The sequence below is a fragment of the Pongo pygmaeus genome, chromosome 5 (assembly GCF_028885625.2).
Source record: "Pongo pygmaeus isolate AG05252 chromosome 5, NHGRI_mPonPyg2-v2.0_pri, whole genome shotgun sequence".
Lineage (NCBI taxonomy): Eukaryota > Metazoa > Chordata > Mammalia > Primates > Hominidae > Pongo > Pongo pygmaeus.
The window spans coordinates 108918299-108936173 of NC_072378.2; the positions used below are offsets into that span (position 1 = coordinate 108918299).

The 17875-nt window shown below is 40.4% G+C and overlaps 1 protein-coding gene across 8 annotated transcripts in view; it reads left to right on the forward strand.

Moving 5' to 3' along the window:
- Positions 1-6374, forward strand: part of ARMC2 (armadillo repeat containing 2) — a 125789-nt gene extending 119415 nt beyond the window's left edge. For all 8 annotated transcript variants that reach the window (XM_054490012.2, XM_054490018.2, XM_054490017.2 and 5 more), the window contains one exon: positions 5245-6374. In XM_054490012.2, the coding sequence (XP_054345987.1) occupies positions 5245-5402 (158 nt within the window). In that variant the 3' untranslated portion in view covers positions 5403-6374. The remainder of the gene's footprint in view (positions 1-5244) is intronic.
- Positions 6375-17875: the final 11501 nt, after the last annotated feature.

Below are 17875 nucleotides of genomic sequence, written 5' to 3' on the forward strand. Positions count from 1 at the left end.
GGAAAAGGATATTGCCTCATACAAAGAAGGTACTTGATAGCTGCATGTGGACTGGCTAACAATGGTGGTACCTTTGTTTCAATAGTGCTATATCCTTTTAAAAGCATGTTTATTCTATTTTTGAAAGATCTGAGGCCATCAGCTAGGTGACAGATACGGAAAGTAGGTTTTAGGACAGTTAAGTGGCTTGCCTCAAGTCATACTGTAGCAAAGGCAGGACTTCCCATCCGAAAACAAACAACTAGCCCTGTGTTTTCCAGCTGCTCCGTTACCTAGAACACCCTTACTCCACTGCACCCCGTGCAGGGGGACTGTGGCATGGATAACAACAAATAAACACAGCTCACTCAGGGAGCCAAGCCACTGTGCAATGCATCCCAGGTTTCTCACGTGAGCTCCTCTTCACGAACCATGGGGACTGCCTCGTGGGCTGGGTGGTGGGCTGTGCTGCCTCCTGGCTTTTCTCTCGGCAATGAGCACTCAGACCCTGACTTCTGACAGGGTCATGGCTGGGTCTGGGCAGTGGGACTGCTGCAAGTGAAATGGGCATGTGGGTGAGAGTATACTTGCATTTCAATTCTTTTACAAAGATAGCTGAAAAAAACAAAACAAAACAAAACAAAACAAAAAAAAACAGGCCATTTTGGAAACAGGATGAGCTGTTAAATTACCAAGGCCTGTGTTGAAGTATGAGCACTGTTTTTGGAAATACTGGTGTGGCAATTTCTATAGTAATGTAAGTTACCTAACTTTTTCTTGCTGAGTGACTAGAAAAAAAGGATAAGTAATATATCCTCAACATCGTTGGAATGTTGACAGTCTTTCTGGAAAGTGGCTTTCAAAGAATGTGGTCTGAAACTTCCCATTATACTGCAGTCATGTCTTATGAGCTCATAAGCGGCGTGTTGATGCTGAAGTTCTTAGTGGTGTGCTGAGCACTCCAGACTACAGTGAGCCCCTCTGCGGGGAGCTGGTACCTGATGACCATGTGTGTAGTTTATTGTTGCAAATGGGAAGTACACTAGGCTGTTGTATGTTCATCATAAGTTTCGTGGCAGTGGGCACTTAGGTTTTGTGACAAGGGTAGAGTGGGGGCCCACGTTCAAGTTGGAGGATCACATCAGCCTATGTTGAAGAGCTATCAGGTGCTTCTAGAACATTCGACAACTTTGCCTTATGAGAGAATGGTCAGGGCGATGATAAATCCCTTAAACAGCCATCTGCTGCTGAACAGCTAGCTAGGAAATAGTGTAGTGAGTAAAGGAAGCTTTTACAGATGCTGCAGGACACAAACTTCTAATGATGATTGTGTTGTAATGATCATTGATACATTTATATTTTAGGGTCTTTTAATTCTTTCTAATACTTTGCCCCAAATTTTAGTATTTGGAAGCATGCTGTGCCTAAAGAAAGCTTAAGAATGATTGGTTATCTAAATAAGCACTTTTCACACTGCAGGTCAGGAAATCAATTTAGTTGGTTGTGACCAGCATCTTTAAAAAATGAAGTAGCAAAGAAAGAAAATATCAGAATGTATTATATTTAGTAAGGACAAGTATTGTAATGTGAAACATTTGTTTATTCGTATATAAGTAGGTATATGTATACAGAGTCATGATGCAAAATACTGTGAAGCACAGTTTCTAACTTATGATGATTCAAATCTTAAAAAGAATTAATCAAAGGCTGAGTGCAATGGCACATGCCTGTAATCCCAGCACTTTGTGAGGACGAGGTGGGAGAATCACTTGAGGCTAGGAGTTTGAGACCAGCTTGGGCAACGTAGTGAGACCCATCTATACTAAAAGTGAAAAAATTAGCTGGGTGTACGTGTTTTGTAGTCTTAGCCACTCAGGAAACAGGTGGGAGGATCACTTGAGCCCAGGAATTCGAGGCTACAGTGAGCTATGATTACACCACTGCATTCCAGCCTGGGTAACAGAATGAGACTCTGTCTCTTAAAAAAAAAAAAAATGAATCATAGATCTAAATTTTTACTCAATCAGCCTCTGCTACTCTTTGCAGTACAAGTTCCAAAATTTAATACCCCATGTGATATGGCACTTTTAATGTATGTTGTTGTATTTACTTTCAAACTTTAGACCTCATTTCTCTTACCTGTAGCTGTTTGGCTATTCTTGTTATCTTGTCTAACCCAGTTTAGAATTAATATGGTTTGAGGGTGGATTAACTATAGGCTGGGCCTCAAGACAAGTAACGTGGTCTTGACATTAGATTTTAAAAAGCCACACACCCAACAGAGATTTTGCTAAAACCACTAAATCCAACCAAAGCCCTAGGAGAAAGAAGGGACTATGACATGCCCAGGCCACACTGCTTAGCCGCCAGCAGCTTGGGAAAGAAGGACTTCTACAATAGAATGCATTTTCTTTCTTTCTTTTCTTTTTCTTTTTTTTTTTTTTTTTTGAGACAGAGTCTCTGTCGCCCAGACTGGAGTGCAGTGGCACGACCATGGCTCACTGCAACCTCTGCCTCCTGGGTTCAAGTGATTCTCCTGCCTCAGCCTCACAAGTAGCTGGGACTACAGGCACCTGCCACATGCCCGGCTAATTTTTTGTATTTTTAGCAGAGATGGGGTTTCATCATGTTGGCCAGGTTGATCTCGAACTCCTGACCTCAGGTGATCCACCTGCCTCAGCCTCCCAAAGTGTTGGGATTATAGGTGTGAGCCACCGTACCCAGAATTTATTTTCTATACAACAGAATTCATTTTCTATACAACGGAATTTTATTTTTATACAACAGAATTCACTTTTCAACAAAAGTTTAATGTTCAGAAAATCTGGAAAACAGTGAGCAGGAAGATGGCCTAGAAATCTGAAATCACTGGCTGGGCGCTGTGGCTCACACCTGTAATCCCAGCACTCTGGGAGGCCAAGGTGGGTGGATTACCTGAGGTCAGGAGTCCGAGACCAGCCTGGGCAACGTGGCAAAACCCCATCTCTACTAAAAACACAAAAAATTAGCCTGGCCTGGTGGCACATGCCTGTAGTGCCAGCTACTTGGGAGGCTGAGGCACAAGGATCACTTAAATCTGGGACATGAAGGTTGCAATGAGCCGAGATCACACCATTGCACTCCAGAGCAGACTCTGTCTCAAAAAAACGGAATGAAATCTGAAATCACTGAGACTACCTGACTCTTTTTGTCTGGAAGTAGCCAAACAAGAAGAGCTTTGAACGCACCAAATATCGCCTGCATTCTCCTCCCCTCGGGGCCCAGTTATCTCATGGGTGGGGAGATCCAGGTTTGCTTACAGAGTCTCCATGGAGCTCCTTGCCGAAGTGTTTGTGTCTGCCTGGAGCTTATCTCAGAACTGCATAGTTGACCACTTGGTTGTGATGAGAGGAAGGTACAAACTGGGATTCCAGACTCCCTTATCTTATTTTGGGTGGTGACACTAACACCCATAGTGCCAAAGTACACAGTGAATGTACACAAATATTCAGTGTAGAAAATCTGATATCAACAGTCATGAAATATTTTATAATAGGATTTTAATTGGCCCTATAAAAAAAGTGTTGGCAGCTGAGTGCAATGGCTCACGCCTGTAACCTAGCACTTTGGGAGGCCAAGGCGGGCGGATCACTTGAGGTCAGGAGTTGGAGACCAGCCGGGCCAACATGGTAAAACTCTGTCTCTACTAAAAAGAAAAAATTAGCTGGGCGTGGTGGCACATGCCTGTAATCCCAGCTGCTCAGGAGGCTGAGGCAGAAGAATTGCTTGAACCCGGGAGGCAGAGGTTGCAGTGAGACGAGACTGCACCACTGCACTCCAGCCTGGGTGACACAGTGAGACTCCATCTCAAAAAAAAAAAAAAAAAAAAAAGCGTTGGCCATTTAAGTAACAACATCTGTGGTTGTTAGGATTTAGTGGTTACCATTTTAGAAGTTGGCCTCATGTCGCAGATGTAGGAAGTGGCAGAGCTAATCTGATTGGCAGGTCAGTGCACTTTTCTGAAGTCTGTCACACAGGGTGTGAGGCTCAACATCAACATGTAAAATTGCTGTGGCAATCAGCACAGAAACCTCAGTGGTCATTTGTCTTCCTACTTGGATTGAATATATTTATGGTGTTCCCAGAATTCAGGGTGCCCTTAGATTAAGAATTGAAGTTGTACTTTTGCATTTTATTCTTACAAGTTCTTGTCTGCATTATCCATGGGCTCACTTGGGATTCTAATACTCCTTGGGATTCCCAAGTTCTCTCAGTTTTCAGTTATGGAGAGAGTTTGGGGGTGGAAGGTTGTCTTTCCAAAGTACTACTTCCCTGCTGCTTTGAAGCCAGCAAAGTTCTGATTTTCAGTAAAGTTTAAAGTGTCAAATTTAACTGAGCTATTTTCCTAAAAGATTTCCTGATTCCTTTTATATCTAACCTTTGAAGTAATTAACTTTTCTATGTACACATAAGGAAGTAACATATTAATACGTTGTTTATTCTGAGAAATTGTGATCTGACTTTTAGATACAAACTTACATATAAAAAACTAAGGAATTAGTTGAAATAAGGGTTCAGTTCAATTTTGGATTTTTTATTTTTTGGGACAGGGTCTCGCTGTGTCGCTTAGGCTGGATGGCGGTGGCATGATCGTGCCCCACTGCAGCCTCAATGTCCCGTGCTCAAGTGATCCTCCTGACCTCAGCCTCTCGAGTAACTGGGACCACAGGCACATGCCCCCATGCCCAGATAATCTTCTGATTTTTTTCTTTTTCTGAGCTGTCACTGTGTTGCCCAAGCTAATCTTGAACTCTTGGGCTCAAGCAATTCTCCTACCTCAGGCTCCCAATGTGTTGGCATTATAGGTATGAGCCACCACACCTGGCCAGACTTTTTTTGAAAAAAATATTGCCCATTTAAATTGAGATACCAAAATAGACTAATTGTAAACTAATGGGCTTGGCGAGGTAGCTCACACCTGTAATCCCAGCACTTTGGCACTTGGGGAGGCCAAGGCAGGAGGATTGCTTGAGGTCAGGAGTTGGAGACCAGCCTGGGCAATACATGGAGACCCTGCCTCTCCAAATAAAATAAAATAAAATAAAATAAAATGATGTATTCATAAAGAACAGAAGAGAGTAAAGAACTTCTCTGAAATCCTGTCTTGTGTTACGTTGGTATTAAAGGATGACCCAGGGTGAGTTTAACTCATATCATCAAAATTAAACTATATTCAACAGGATTACATTTGTAAATAATGCTGTAATTTAAATTTTTCTAATACAGATGAAGAACTAGCACTGGATGGCAGTTTTGATCCAGACCTAAAAAACTATCACAAACTCCACTGGGAAACAGAATTCAAACCTGTGGCACAGCAGCTTCTAAACCGAATTCAGAGACATCACACCTTCCTGGAACCCCTGCCCATTCCCTCTTTCTAACATGATGCAGATTAACAGTTGAAACAAGAACTCACGTCTCCCTCATTCTTAAGAACTGGTAACAAACGTGAACATTTTTTTCAGCATTAACAAATGTGGAAAGTTTTTCAAGAACTGGTTTTAGTGAGTAGCTGAAGTATTTTTTAAAATTAAGCATTTCTTCTTGTTAGGTATTATGGAAAAATGAATATACACGTTATGTTTCCTGTTATGAGAAATGTAAGATGAAAATATATGCATTTTTAAGTAAATGACTTTTTCTTCTATTCTCTATTAAACAATTTAGTTCTAGTCTTAAAATCTTGATTTAGCACTTGGAATTATGAACACTTGGAATTGAAGTGTTCATAAGTTAAATGAACTGTGCAATAAAGGCTGTTAGATTATATAGAAAGAAGGGTAGTCAACATGAGTGGAACACGTTACAACATAGGATCTGTACTAATTCTTACTATGTCAAATAATAAATGTTCTAATTAGGTACCAGTATTTTTTTGGTCTTTATATTAAGAGAAGGAGTAAGCAGAAAAACTTAAAACTGCTTTGGGCCATCTGTTCTTTATTAAATAAGTAAAATAGATAACACGAGAGTATATTTTCATTTGAAATAAAATGACTGGACTAAGACAGTCCTTCTAATTGTAACTCTCTGTGTTTGACAGGTGAGGTAATGTATTAGAAAGAATGCAGGCTTAGGTGAATGGTAGACCTGAATCTGAATCCACGCTCTCCCCTGCTAGCTTTGTGGGCCTGGAGCAAGTAACTTAATTTCTTGAGCTGCAACTGCAAAATGGGAATCATATCAATTTTACTGTAGTGTAGTTTGGAACAAACCATTAAATGAGCAAATGGCCCAGTCCAGTGTATGATGTGGAGTGGGTGTTCAAGAACATTATGATGGCAAGCACTTTCTTAGCTTGCCATCCTTTGTAGGATGAGTTTGGCCTTTGAATAAATGATTAAAAAACAAAAGATTGAGCTTACTATTATTATCCTATACTAGCCAAATGAAGATGAGTTGGAAATAAAAATAAATTTGCTGGCTCATACCTGTAATTCAGCACTTTAGAAGGCTGAGTGGGGAGGATCCCATGGGGCTAGGATTTCAAGACCAGCCTGGGCAACAAAGTAAGACCTCATCTCAACAACAGAAGTAAATTTACTACTCTGCTTGGAGAAAAGCTTTTATTAACAGCTCATTTCTCACCCTACAAAACACCAAGACTCATGGGATAAGAGCAGGCATCCCAGACTGAATAGGTTCTTGAAGCCTATTAGAATAAACCAGCTGTGCATGGTGGCTCACACCTGTAATCCCAACACTCTGGGAGGCCGAGGCGGGCATATCACCTGAGGTCGTGAGTTTGAGACCAGTTTGGCCAACATGGTGAAACCCCATCTCTACTAAAAATACAAAAATTAGTCTGGCATGGTTGCACATGCCTGTAATCTCAGCTACTCGGGAGGCTGAGGCACGAGAATCTCTCTCTCTCTCTTTTTTTTTTTTTTTAATTATTTAAGTTCTGGGGTACATATGCAGAATGTGCAGGTTTGTTACATGGGTATACATGTGCCGTGGTGGTTTGTTGCACCCATAACCCATCATCTACATTAGGTATTTCTTCTAATGCTGTCCCTCCCCTAGCCCCCAACCCCCTGATGGACCCCAGTGTGTGATGTTCCCCTTCTTGTGTCCATGTGTTCTTATTGTTCAGCTCCCACTTACGAGTGAGAACATGTGGTGTTTGGTTTTCTGTTCCTGTGTTAGTTTGTTGAGAATGATGGTTTCCAGATTCATCCATGTCCCTGCAAAGGACATGAACTCATCCTGATTTATGGCTTCATAGTATTCCATGGTGTATATGTGCCACATTTTCTTTATCCAGTCTCTCACTGATGGGCATTTGGGTTGATTCCAAGTCTTTGCTATGGTGAACAGTGCTGCAATAAACATACATGTGCATGTGTCTTTATAGTAGAATGATTTCTAATCCTTTGGGTATATACCCAGTAATGGGATTGCTGGGTCAAATGGTATTTCTAGTTCTAGATCCTTGAGGAATTGCCACACTGTGTTCCCAATGATTGAACTAATTTACACTCCCACCAACAGTGTAAAAGCATTCCTATTTCTCCACGTCCTCTCCAGCATCTGTTGTTTCCTGACTTTTAATGATTGCCATTCTAACTGGCGTGACATGGTATCTCATTGTGGTTTTGATTTGCATTTCTCTAACGACCAGTGATGATGAGCTTTTTTTCATGTTTGTTGGCTGCATAAATGTCTTCTTTTGAGAAGTGTCTGTTCATATCCTTTGCCCACTTTTTGATGGGGTTGTTTGTTTTTTCTTATAAATTTGTTTAATTTCTTTGTTGATTCTAGATATTAGCCCTTTGTCAGATGGATAGACTGCAAAAATTTTCTCGTATTCTGTAGGTCGCCTGTTCACTCTGATGATAGTTTCTTTTGCTGTGCAGAAGCTCTTTAGTTTAACTAGATCCCACTTGTCAATTTTGGCTTTTATTGCCATTGCTTTTGATGTCTTAGTCATGAAGTCTTTGCCCATGCCAATGTCCTGAATGGTATTATTGCCTAGGTTTTCTTCTAGGGTTTTTATGATTTTAGGTTTTACATTTAAGTCTTTTATCCATCTTCAGTTAATTTTTGTATAAAGTGTAAGGAAGGGATCCAATTTCAGCTTTCTGCATATGGCTAGCCAGTTTTCCCAGCACCATTTATTAAATAGGGAATCCTTTACCCATTTCTTGTTTTTGACAGGTTTGTCAAAGATCAGATGGTTATAGATGTGTGGTGTTATTTCTGAGGCCTCTGTTCTGTTCCATTGGTCTATATCTCTGTTTTGGTACCAGTACCATGCTGTTTTTTTTACTGTAGCCTTGTAGTATAGTTTGAAGTCAGGTAGCATGATGCCTCCAGCTTTGTTCTTTTTACTTAGGATTGTCTTGGCTATGTGGGCTCTTTTTTGGTTCCATATGAAATTTAGAGTAGTTTTCTCCAATTCTGTGAAGAAAGTCAGTGGTAGCTTGATGGGGATAGCATTGAATCTATAAAATACTTTGGGCAGTATGGCCATTTTGACGATATTGATTCTTCCTATCCATGAGCATGGAATGTTTTTTCATTTGTGTCCTCTCTTACTTCCTTGAGCAGTGGTTTGTAGTTCTCCTTGAAGAGGTCCTTCACATCCCTTGTAAGTTGGATTCCTAGGTATTTTATTCTCTTTGTAGCAATTGCGAATGGGAGTTCACTCATGATTTGGCTCTCTGTTTGTCTGTTATTAGTTTATAAGAATGCTTGTGATTTTTGCATATTGATTTTGTATCTTGAGACTTTGCTGAAATTGCTCATCAGCTTAAGAAGATTTTGGGCTGAGACAATGGGGTTTTCTAAATATGCAATCATATCATCTGCAAACAGAGACAATTTGACTTCCTCTTTTCCTAACTGAATACCCTTTATTTCTTTCTCTTGCCTGATTGCCCTGGCCAGAACTTCCAATACTATGTTGAATAGGAGTGGTGAGAGAGGACATCCTTGTCTTGTGCTGATTTTCAAAGGGAATGCTTCCAGCTTTTGCCCATTCAGTATGATATTGCCTGTGGGTTTGTCATAAATAGCTCTTATTATTTTGAGATATGTTCCATCAATACCTACTTTATTGAGAGTTTTTAGCATGAAGGGCTGTTGAATTTTGTCACAGGCCTTTTCTGCATCTATTGAGATAATCATGTGATTTTTGTCATTGATTCTGTTTATGTGATGGATTACATTTATCAATTTGTGTATGTTGAACCAGCCTTGCATCCCAGAGGTGAAGCCAACTTGATCATGGTGGATAAGCTTTTTGATGTGCTGCTGGATTCGGCTTGTCAGTATTTTATTGAGGATTTTCGCATCAATGTTCATCAGGGATATTGACCCTGAAATTTTCTTTTTTTGTTGTATCTCTGCCAGGTTTTGGTATCAGGATGATGCTGGCCTCATAAAATGAGTTAGAGGGGATTCCCTCTTTTTCTGTTGTTTGGAATAGTTTCAGAAGGAATGGTACCAGCTCCTTTTTGTACCTCTGGTAGAATTAGACTGTGAATCTGTCTGGTCCTGGGCTTTTTTTTGGTTGATATGCTATTAATTGCTGCCTCAGTTTCAGAACTTGTTATTGGTCTATTCTGGGATTCAGCTTCTTCCTGGTTTACTCTTGGGAAGGTGTATGTGTCCAGGAATTTATCCATTTCTTCTAGATTTTCTAGTTTATTTGCATATAGGTGTTTATAGTATTCTGTGATGGTAGTTTGTATTTCTGTAGGATCGGTGGTGATATCCCCTTTATCATTTTTTATTGTGTCTATTTTATTCTTCTCATTTTTTTTCTTTATTAGTCTGGCTAGTGGTCTATCTATTTTGTTGATCTTTTCAAAAAACCAGCTCCTGGATTCATTGATCTTTTGAAGGGTTTTTTGTGTCTCTATCACTTTCAGTTCTGTTCTGATCTTAATTATTTCTTGTCTTCTGCTAGCTGTTGAATATGTTTGCTCTTGCTTCTCTAGTTCTTTTAATTGTGATGTTAGGGTGTCGAATTTAGATCTTCCCTGCTTTCTCTTGTGGGCATTTAGTGCTATAAATTTTCCTCTACACACTGCTTTAAATATGTCCCAGAGATTCTGGTACATTGTGTCTTTGTTCTCATTGGTTTCAAAGAATGTCTTTATTTCTGCCTTCATTTCGTTATGTACCCAGTAGTCATTCAGGAGCAGGTTGTTCAGTTTCCATGTAGTTGAGCGGTTTTGAGTGAGTTTCTTAGTCCTGAGTTCTAATTTGATTGCACTGTGGTCTGAGAGACTGTTTGTTATGATTTCTGTTCTTTTCCATCTGCTGAGGAGTGTTTTACTTCCAATTATGTGGTCAATTTTAGCATAAGTGCAATGTGGTGCCGAGAAGAATGTATATTCTGTTGATTTGGGGTGGAGAGTTCTGTAGATGTCTATTAGATCCACTTGGTCCAGAGCTAAGTTCAAGTCCTGGATATCCTTGTTAAATTTCTGTCTCATTGATCTTTCTAATACTGAAAGTGGGATGTTAAAGTCTCCCACTATTATTGTGTGGGAGTCTAAGTCTCTTTGTAGGTCTCTAAGAACTTGCTTTATGAATCTGGGTGCTCCTGTATTGACGCATACATATTTAGGACAGTTAGCTCTTCTTGTTGCATTGATCCCTTTACCATTATGTAATGCCCTTCTTTGTCTCTTTTGTTCTGTGTTGGTTTAAAGTCTGTTTTATCAGAGGGTAGGATTGCAACCCCTGCTTTTTTTTTTTGCTGTTTGCTTGGTAAATATTCCTCTATCCCTTTATTTTGAGCCTGTGTGTGTCTTTCCACATCAGATGGGTCTCCTGAATACAGCATACCAATGGGTCTTGACTCTTTATCCAATTTGCCAGTCTGTATCTTTTAATTGGGACATTTAACCTGTTTACATTTAAGGTTAATGTTGTTATGTGTGAATTTGATCCTGTCATTATGATGATAGCTAGTTATTTTGCCTGTTGTTGCAGTTTCTTCGTAGCATCAATGGTCTTTACAATTTGGTATGTTTTTACAGTGGCTGGTACTGGTTGTTCTTTTCCACGTTTAGTGCTTCCTTCAGGAGTTCTTGTAAGGCAGGCCTGGTGGTGACAAAATCTCTCAGCATTTGCTTGTCTGTAAAGGATTTTATTTCTCTTTCACCTATGAAGCTCAGTGTGGCTGGATATGAAATTCTGGGTTGAAAATTCTTTTCTTTAAGAATGTTGAATATTGGCCCCCACTCTCTTCTGGCTTGTAGCATTTCTGCTGAGAGATCCACTGTTAGTCTGATGGGCTTCCCTTTGTGGGTAATCCGACCTTTCTCTCTGGCTGCCCGTAACATTTTTTCCTCCATTTCAACCTTGGTGAATCTGACAATTATGTGTCTTGGGGTTGCTCTTAAGGAGTATCTTTGTGGTGTTCTCTGTATTTCCTGAATTTGAATGTTGGCCTGCCTTGCTAGATTGGGGAAGTTCTCCTGGTTAATATCCTGAAGAGTATTTTCCAACTCGGTTCCACGTTCCCCGTCACTTTCAGGTACACCAATCAGACGTAGATTTGGTCTTTTCACATAGTCCCCTACTTCTTGCAGGCTTTGTTCATTTCTTTTCATTCTTTTTTCTCTAATCTTGTTTTCTTGCTTTATTTCATTGAGTTGATCTTCAGTCTCTGATATCCTTTCTTCTGCTTGATAGATGTGGCTATTGATACTTGTGTATGCTTCACGAAGCTCTCGTGCTGTGTTTTTCAGCTCCATCAGGTCGTTTATGTTCTTCTATAAACTGTTATTCTAGTTAGCAATTCGTCTAACCTTTTTTCAGGGTTCTTAGCTTACTTGCATTGGATTAGAACATGCTCCTTTAGCTCGGAGGAGTATGTTATTACCCACCTTCTGAAGCCTATTTCTGTCAATTCGTCAAACTCATTCTCCGTCCAGTTTTGTTCCCTTGCTGGCAAGGAGTTGCGATCTTTTGGAGGAGAAGAGGCATTCTTGTTTTTGGAATTTTAAGGCTTTTTGTGCTGGTTTCTCCCCATCTTTGTGGATTTACCTGCCTTTGGTCTTTGATGTTGGTGTCCTTCAGGTGAGGTCTCTGAGTGGACATCCTTTTTGTTGATGTTGATACTATTCCTTTCTGTTTGTTAGTTTTCCTTCTAACAGGTCCCTCTGCTGCAGTTCTGCTGGAGTTTGCTGGAGGTCCACTATAGACCCTGTTTGCCTGGGTGTCACCAGCGGAGGCTGCAGAACAGCAAAGATTGCTGCCTATTCCTTCCTCTGGAAGCTTTGTCCCAGAGGGGTATCTGCCAGGGGTATCTCAGGGCCAGGATACACGGGTGGTCAGGGAACCACTTGAGGAGGCAGTCCGTCCCTTATCAGAGCTGGAACGCTGTGCTGGGAGATCCGCTGCTCTCTTCAGAGCCAGCAGGCAGGGACGTTTAAGTTTGCTGACACTGTACCCACAGCCGCCCCTTCCCCCAGGTGCTCTGTCCCAGGGAGATGGGGGTTTTATCTATTAGTCCCTGACTGGGATTGCTGCCTTTTTTTCAGAGATGCCCTGCCCAGAGAGGAGGAATCTAGAGAGGCAGTCTGGCCACAGCAGCCTTGCTGAGCTATGGTGGGCTCCCCCAAGTTCAAACTTCCCAGTGGCTTTGTTTCATGAAAATCTCTTGAACCTCGGAGGTGCAGGTTGCAGTAAGCCGAGATTGTGCCACTGCACTATAGCCTGGGCAGCAGCACAAGACTGTCTCAAAAAAAAAAAAAAAAGAACCTATATTTCCAGGAACGAATAGACTTTCTAAGAATGGTTCTAGTCTGGGGCTCATACCTGATGTGGCTCAGCAAAATCCTCTAGGGACACTCACCTTATTGTAGTCCATAATGTAAGTATATGCTGGTAGATTCACTCCAATAGATGAAATCAGTTTAAGTCACAGGGGCTAATTTATCTAAAACATTCACAGATATAATGTATTTCATCCATAGCAAGCTATTTATTCTACTTTTAGTGGAAAAAAAAATCAAACTCTCTCTTCGCCAAACAGCCCCCTTCATATTTATGACTAATATAGTAACTCATGGTGGGATCCCATTATACCTATTCTCTTCCGTACTTAACTGCTCCCCTCAGACCCACATACAAGCTGGACCATTTGGAACTATCTGCTTGAACAAAACCTGTGGTTAAAAAAACACGTAAAATCTACCATTTTAACCATTTTAAGTGTACAGTTCAGTAGTTTAAGTATATTCACATTGTTCTGCAACAGATCTCTAGAACTCTTTCATCTTGTAAACTGAAGCTATACGCACCAAACAACTCCCCATTTTCACCCCCACCAGCTCTTGGCAACCATCAATTAATACTTTCCATTTCTATGACTTTGACTACTTGATATCTTATATAAGTGGAGCCATACAATAGTTGTGTGTGTGTGACTGGTTTATTTCACTTAGCGTTAATATTATCGAGATTCATCCATGTTGTTGCCTGTGATAGGATTTCCTTACTTTTTTTTTTTTTTTTTTCTTCCCTGAGACAGAGTCTCAGAACAATCTCTGTTACCCAGGCTGGAGTGCAATGGCATGATCTCAGCTCATTGCAACCTCCGCTTCCCAGGTTCAAGTGATTCTCCTGCTCAGCCTTCCAAGTAGCTGGGATTACAGGCATGCATCACCATGCCTGGCTAATTTTTGTATTTTTAGTAGAGATGGGGTTTCACCATGTTGGCCAGGCTGGTCTTGAACTCCAGGCCTCAAGTGATCCACCTGCCTCAGCCTCCCAAAGTGCTGGGATTACAGTTGTGAGCCACCTGTGCCCTGCTGATTTCTTTCCTTTTTAAGACTGAATAATATTCCATTCTATGAATATACCACATTTTGTTTATCCATTCATCTGTCAATGAACATTTGGGTTGCCTCCATATCATGGGTACTGTGAATAATGTTGCCATGAATATAGGTATGCAAATCTCTCTTTGAGATCTTGTTTTCAGTTCTTTTGTGTATATACTCAGAAGTGATGTCTTAGTTCAAGCTGAGATAACAAAAAATATAGTTTGGGTGACTTAACAAAAGTTCATTCCTCACAGTTCTTCAGACTAGGAAGTCCAAAGGCAAGGTGCTGGCCAGTTCAGTTGGTGGTCAAGGCCCTCTTCCTGGTTTGCAGAGGGCTGCCTTTTTGCTCTATCCTCACATGGTGGAGAGAGAGAGATCATCTCTCACCTGTCTCTCCTTATAAGGGTTTACTGCCACTCATGAGGGCTCCACCCTCGAGACCTAATTACTTCCCAAAGACCATAGGGCTTCAACATGTGAATTTTGGGGGAACGCAAATATTCAGTCCACAGCAAGTGGAATTGCTGTATCATATGGGAATTCTATTTTTAACTTTTTGAGGAACCTCCATCGTGTTTAAGTGGTGATTATCATTTTACATTCTTACCAATGCCACATAAGTGTTCCAATTTCCCCACATCCTCACCAACACTTGTTATTTTGGGAGTTTTAAAAATAGTAGCCACCCTGATGAGTGTGAGGTAATGTGTCTTTGTAATATTGATTTACATTTCTTATAATTAGTCAGGCTGAGCACCTTTTCATAATTTTTGTTTGTTGGTCATTTGTATATCATCTTTGGAGAAATGTCTATTCAAGTCTTTGGACTTTTTTTTTTTTTTTTTGGAGATGAAGTCTCGCTCTGTCACCAGGCTGGAAGTGCATGGAGTGCAGTGGCGCGATCTCAGCTCATTGCAATCTCCGCTTCCCAGGTTCAAGCCATTCTCCTGCCTCAGCCTCCAGAGTAATCCCAGTGGGTTACAGGTGCACACCACCATGCCCAGCTAATTTTTGTGTAGAGACAGGGGTTTTCCTATGTTGGCCAGGATGGTCTCGATCTCCTGACCTCATGATCTGCCTGCCTCGGCCTCCCAAACTGCTGGGATTACAGGCATGAGCCACCACTCCCAGCCCCATTTTTTAGTTATTTGGTTTTTTGAGTTGTAGGAATTCTTCATATGTTCTGGATATTAACCTCTTATCAAATATATGATTTGTAAATATTTTCTCCTATCCTATAGGTTGCCTTTTCACACTGTTGATTATGTCCTTTGATGCACAGACATTTTTAAGTCTGATGTAATTCCAATGGTCTTTTTTTCTTTTGTTGCCCATACTTTGTGTCACATCTAAGAAATCATTGCCAAATCCAATGCTGTGAAACTTTCCCCCTGTGTTTTCATCTAGTTTTACATTTGTCAGTCTTACATTTAGGTCTTTGAGTTTTTTAATATATAAGGGTCCAACTTCATTCTTTTGCATGTGCATATCTAGTTTTCCTAGCACTGTTTGTTTGTTAAAGAGACTGTCCTGTCCGTATTGAGTGGTCTTGGTACCTTTGCTAAAGATCATTTGGCCATATATGTGAGAATTTATTTCTGGACCCTATTCCATTGGCCTCTATGTTTGACTTTGTGCCAGTTCCACATTATTTTGATTACTGTTGCTTTGCAATATGTTTTGAAATCAGGGAGTGTGAGACCTCCAACTTTGTTCTTTTTCAAGATTGTTTTGGCTATTCAGGGTCCATTGAAGATTCTAGATGAATTTTGGCATGGAATTCTCTACTTCCCTGAAAAATGCCATTGGGATTTTGATAGAGATTGCATTGAATCTACAGGTTACTCTGGGTGACCATGAGATGTCTTTCCATTTATTTGTGTCTTTAATTTCTCAGTAATGCTTTACAGCGGGGGTCCCCAACCCATGGGCCATGGACCAGTACTGGTCTGTGGCCTGTTAGGAACTGGCTGCAGTACTGGTCTGTGGCCTGTTAGGAACTGGCTGCACAGCAGGAGGTGAGTTGTGGGCAAGCAAGCATTAATGCCTGAGTTCTGCCTCCTGTCTGATTAGCTGCAGCATTGGATTTTCATAGGAGCTTGACCCTATTGTGAACTGTGCATGTGAGGGATGTGGGTTGTGCACTCCTTATAAGAATCTAATACCTGATGATCTGAGGTGGAACAGTTTTATCCTGAAACCATCCCCCACTGCACCGTCCACCCTGGGTCCATGGAAGAACTGTCTTCCATGAAACCAGTCCCTGGTGCCAAAAAGGTTGGGGACTGCTGCTTTACGGTTTTCAATGTGTAAGTCTTTTGTCTTAGTCTGTTCAGGCTGCTGTAACAAAATACCTTAGACTGGGCAATTTATAGATAACAGAAATTTATTGCTCACAGTTTTGGAGGCTGGGAAGTCCAATATCAAGGATTTGGTGCCTAGTGTTTTCTTCCTCACAGATGGCACACTCTAGCTGTGTCCTTACATGGTAGAAGGGGAGCTCTCCAGACCTCTATTAAAGGGCACTAATCCCATTCATGAGAGCAGAGCCCTCTTGACCTTATCACCTCCCAAAGGCCTACTTTTTAATACCACCACATTGAGGATTACATTTCAACATACAAGATACATCAACATACAAATGTGTGGGGAGACACAAACATTCAGCCATCACATATCCCCTTGGTTAGGTTTATTCCTAAGTATTTTATTCTTTTTGATCCTATTGTAAATGGAATTGTTTAATTTTTTTGGATCATTCATTGTTCGTGTATAGAAATACAACTGATTTTTGTGTGCTGACTTTGTATCCTGCAACTTTGCTGAATTTATGCTTCCTCTTGATCACACCATCCTCTGCTGGGGAAGAGCTAGGGTGAGCAAAATCCACAAACTTTCCTAGCCTTTTGGTGCAGCCTTTTCCTGGCTTTGCATTTGCCTAAGTGCTGCAGTTTCCCAATTGGTTTCTAGAGTTCTCACAAAGATATTCTGGCCCATATATTGTTAACTCAGCATCTCTGGGAGAATGAGGACGTGGAGTTCCCAAGTCCATCATCTTGCTGACATTACTCCCATCTACCAGTGTTAGCAAAAAACTAGTATGATGATTCATATATGATATTCACATATACAAATATGCTAGTAAAATTTCTGATTCATATATGATATTCACATATATGAATATGCTAATAAAATTTCAGAGTGTATTGATAAAAAGTGCTTATCCAACAAATTTTACTTATCTACTTATCTCCTGGTGGTCTGTATCAAAATCAATCTCATTCTTAGAGATGATTAAGTTTGGCCTAATAAAAAATTTTCCCAAATATGGCCAAAAAAACTCAAATTTTAACTCTTGAATCCTGGGACCCTCAACCAGAAATCTTCTCATGATTATTTTAGAAAAAAATTTTCCTCTGGTTGGGGAAGGTTTTGATATCCCCAGTGTAATGTACCTTCCCTAATTATTTTGGAAACTACTGGTTTCAAAGATTATATAGTAACATTAGAAATCCTGTGTGTTTAGTTTTGAGAAAACACTCCAACAGGAAGCACCTGCTAAATGGGAGGCATTGAAACATTAACTTTGTATCACATGCACTTTTATTACTTTAGGTATAAACATATTTTTTAACTCATTAAAATTTTGATTTCAATTTCTAAGTGATTATAAGTTCCAGTGGACTAAATGCATTCTAGTTGATCTTGTTTTGTGATCACTCTACTGCTGATTAGAATCTCTACTAGAAATTTTGTATTTTCAAGAGGAGGAACAAAGCAGAAATGGGATAAGTAAAATTTTAACTATCTTCTTGGGTTCAATTGCATTGCTCTGGTGAGAGAACTCAGCAGCAGGCAGAAGAGGACAAAGGCATGATGCATATTCAATGAGTAATGCACTTATAAGTTTCTTTAAATATAAAACATATTGAAGATAATAATACTCTATTTCTAGCTAAGGTTATAGTCTTGTCTTCTCATGAGAGTAAATATCCTTGAGGACAGGTACCACCTCTGTTCAAAATTGATCCTTCCCAACCCCCCACTTCCACACTACCCCA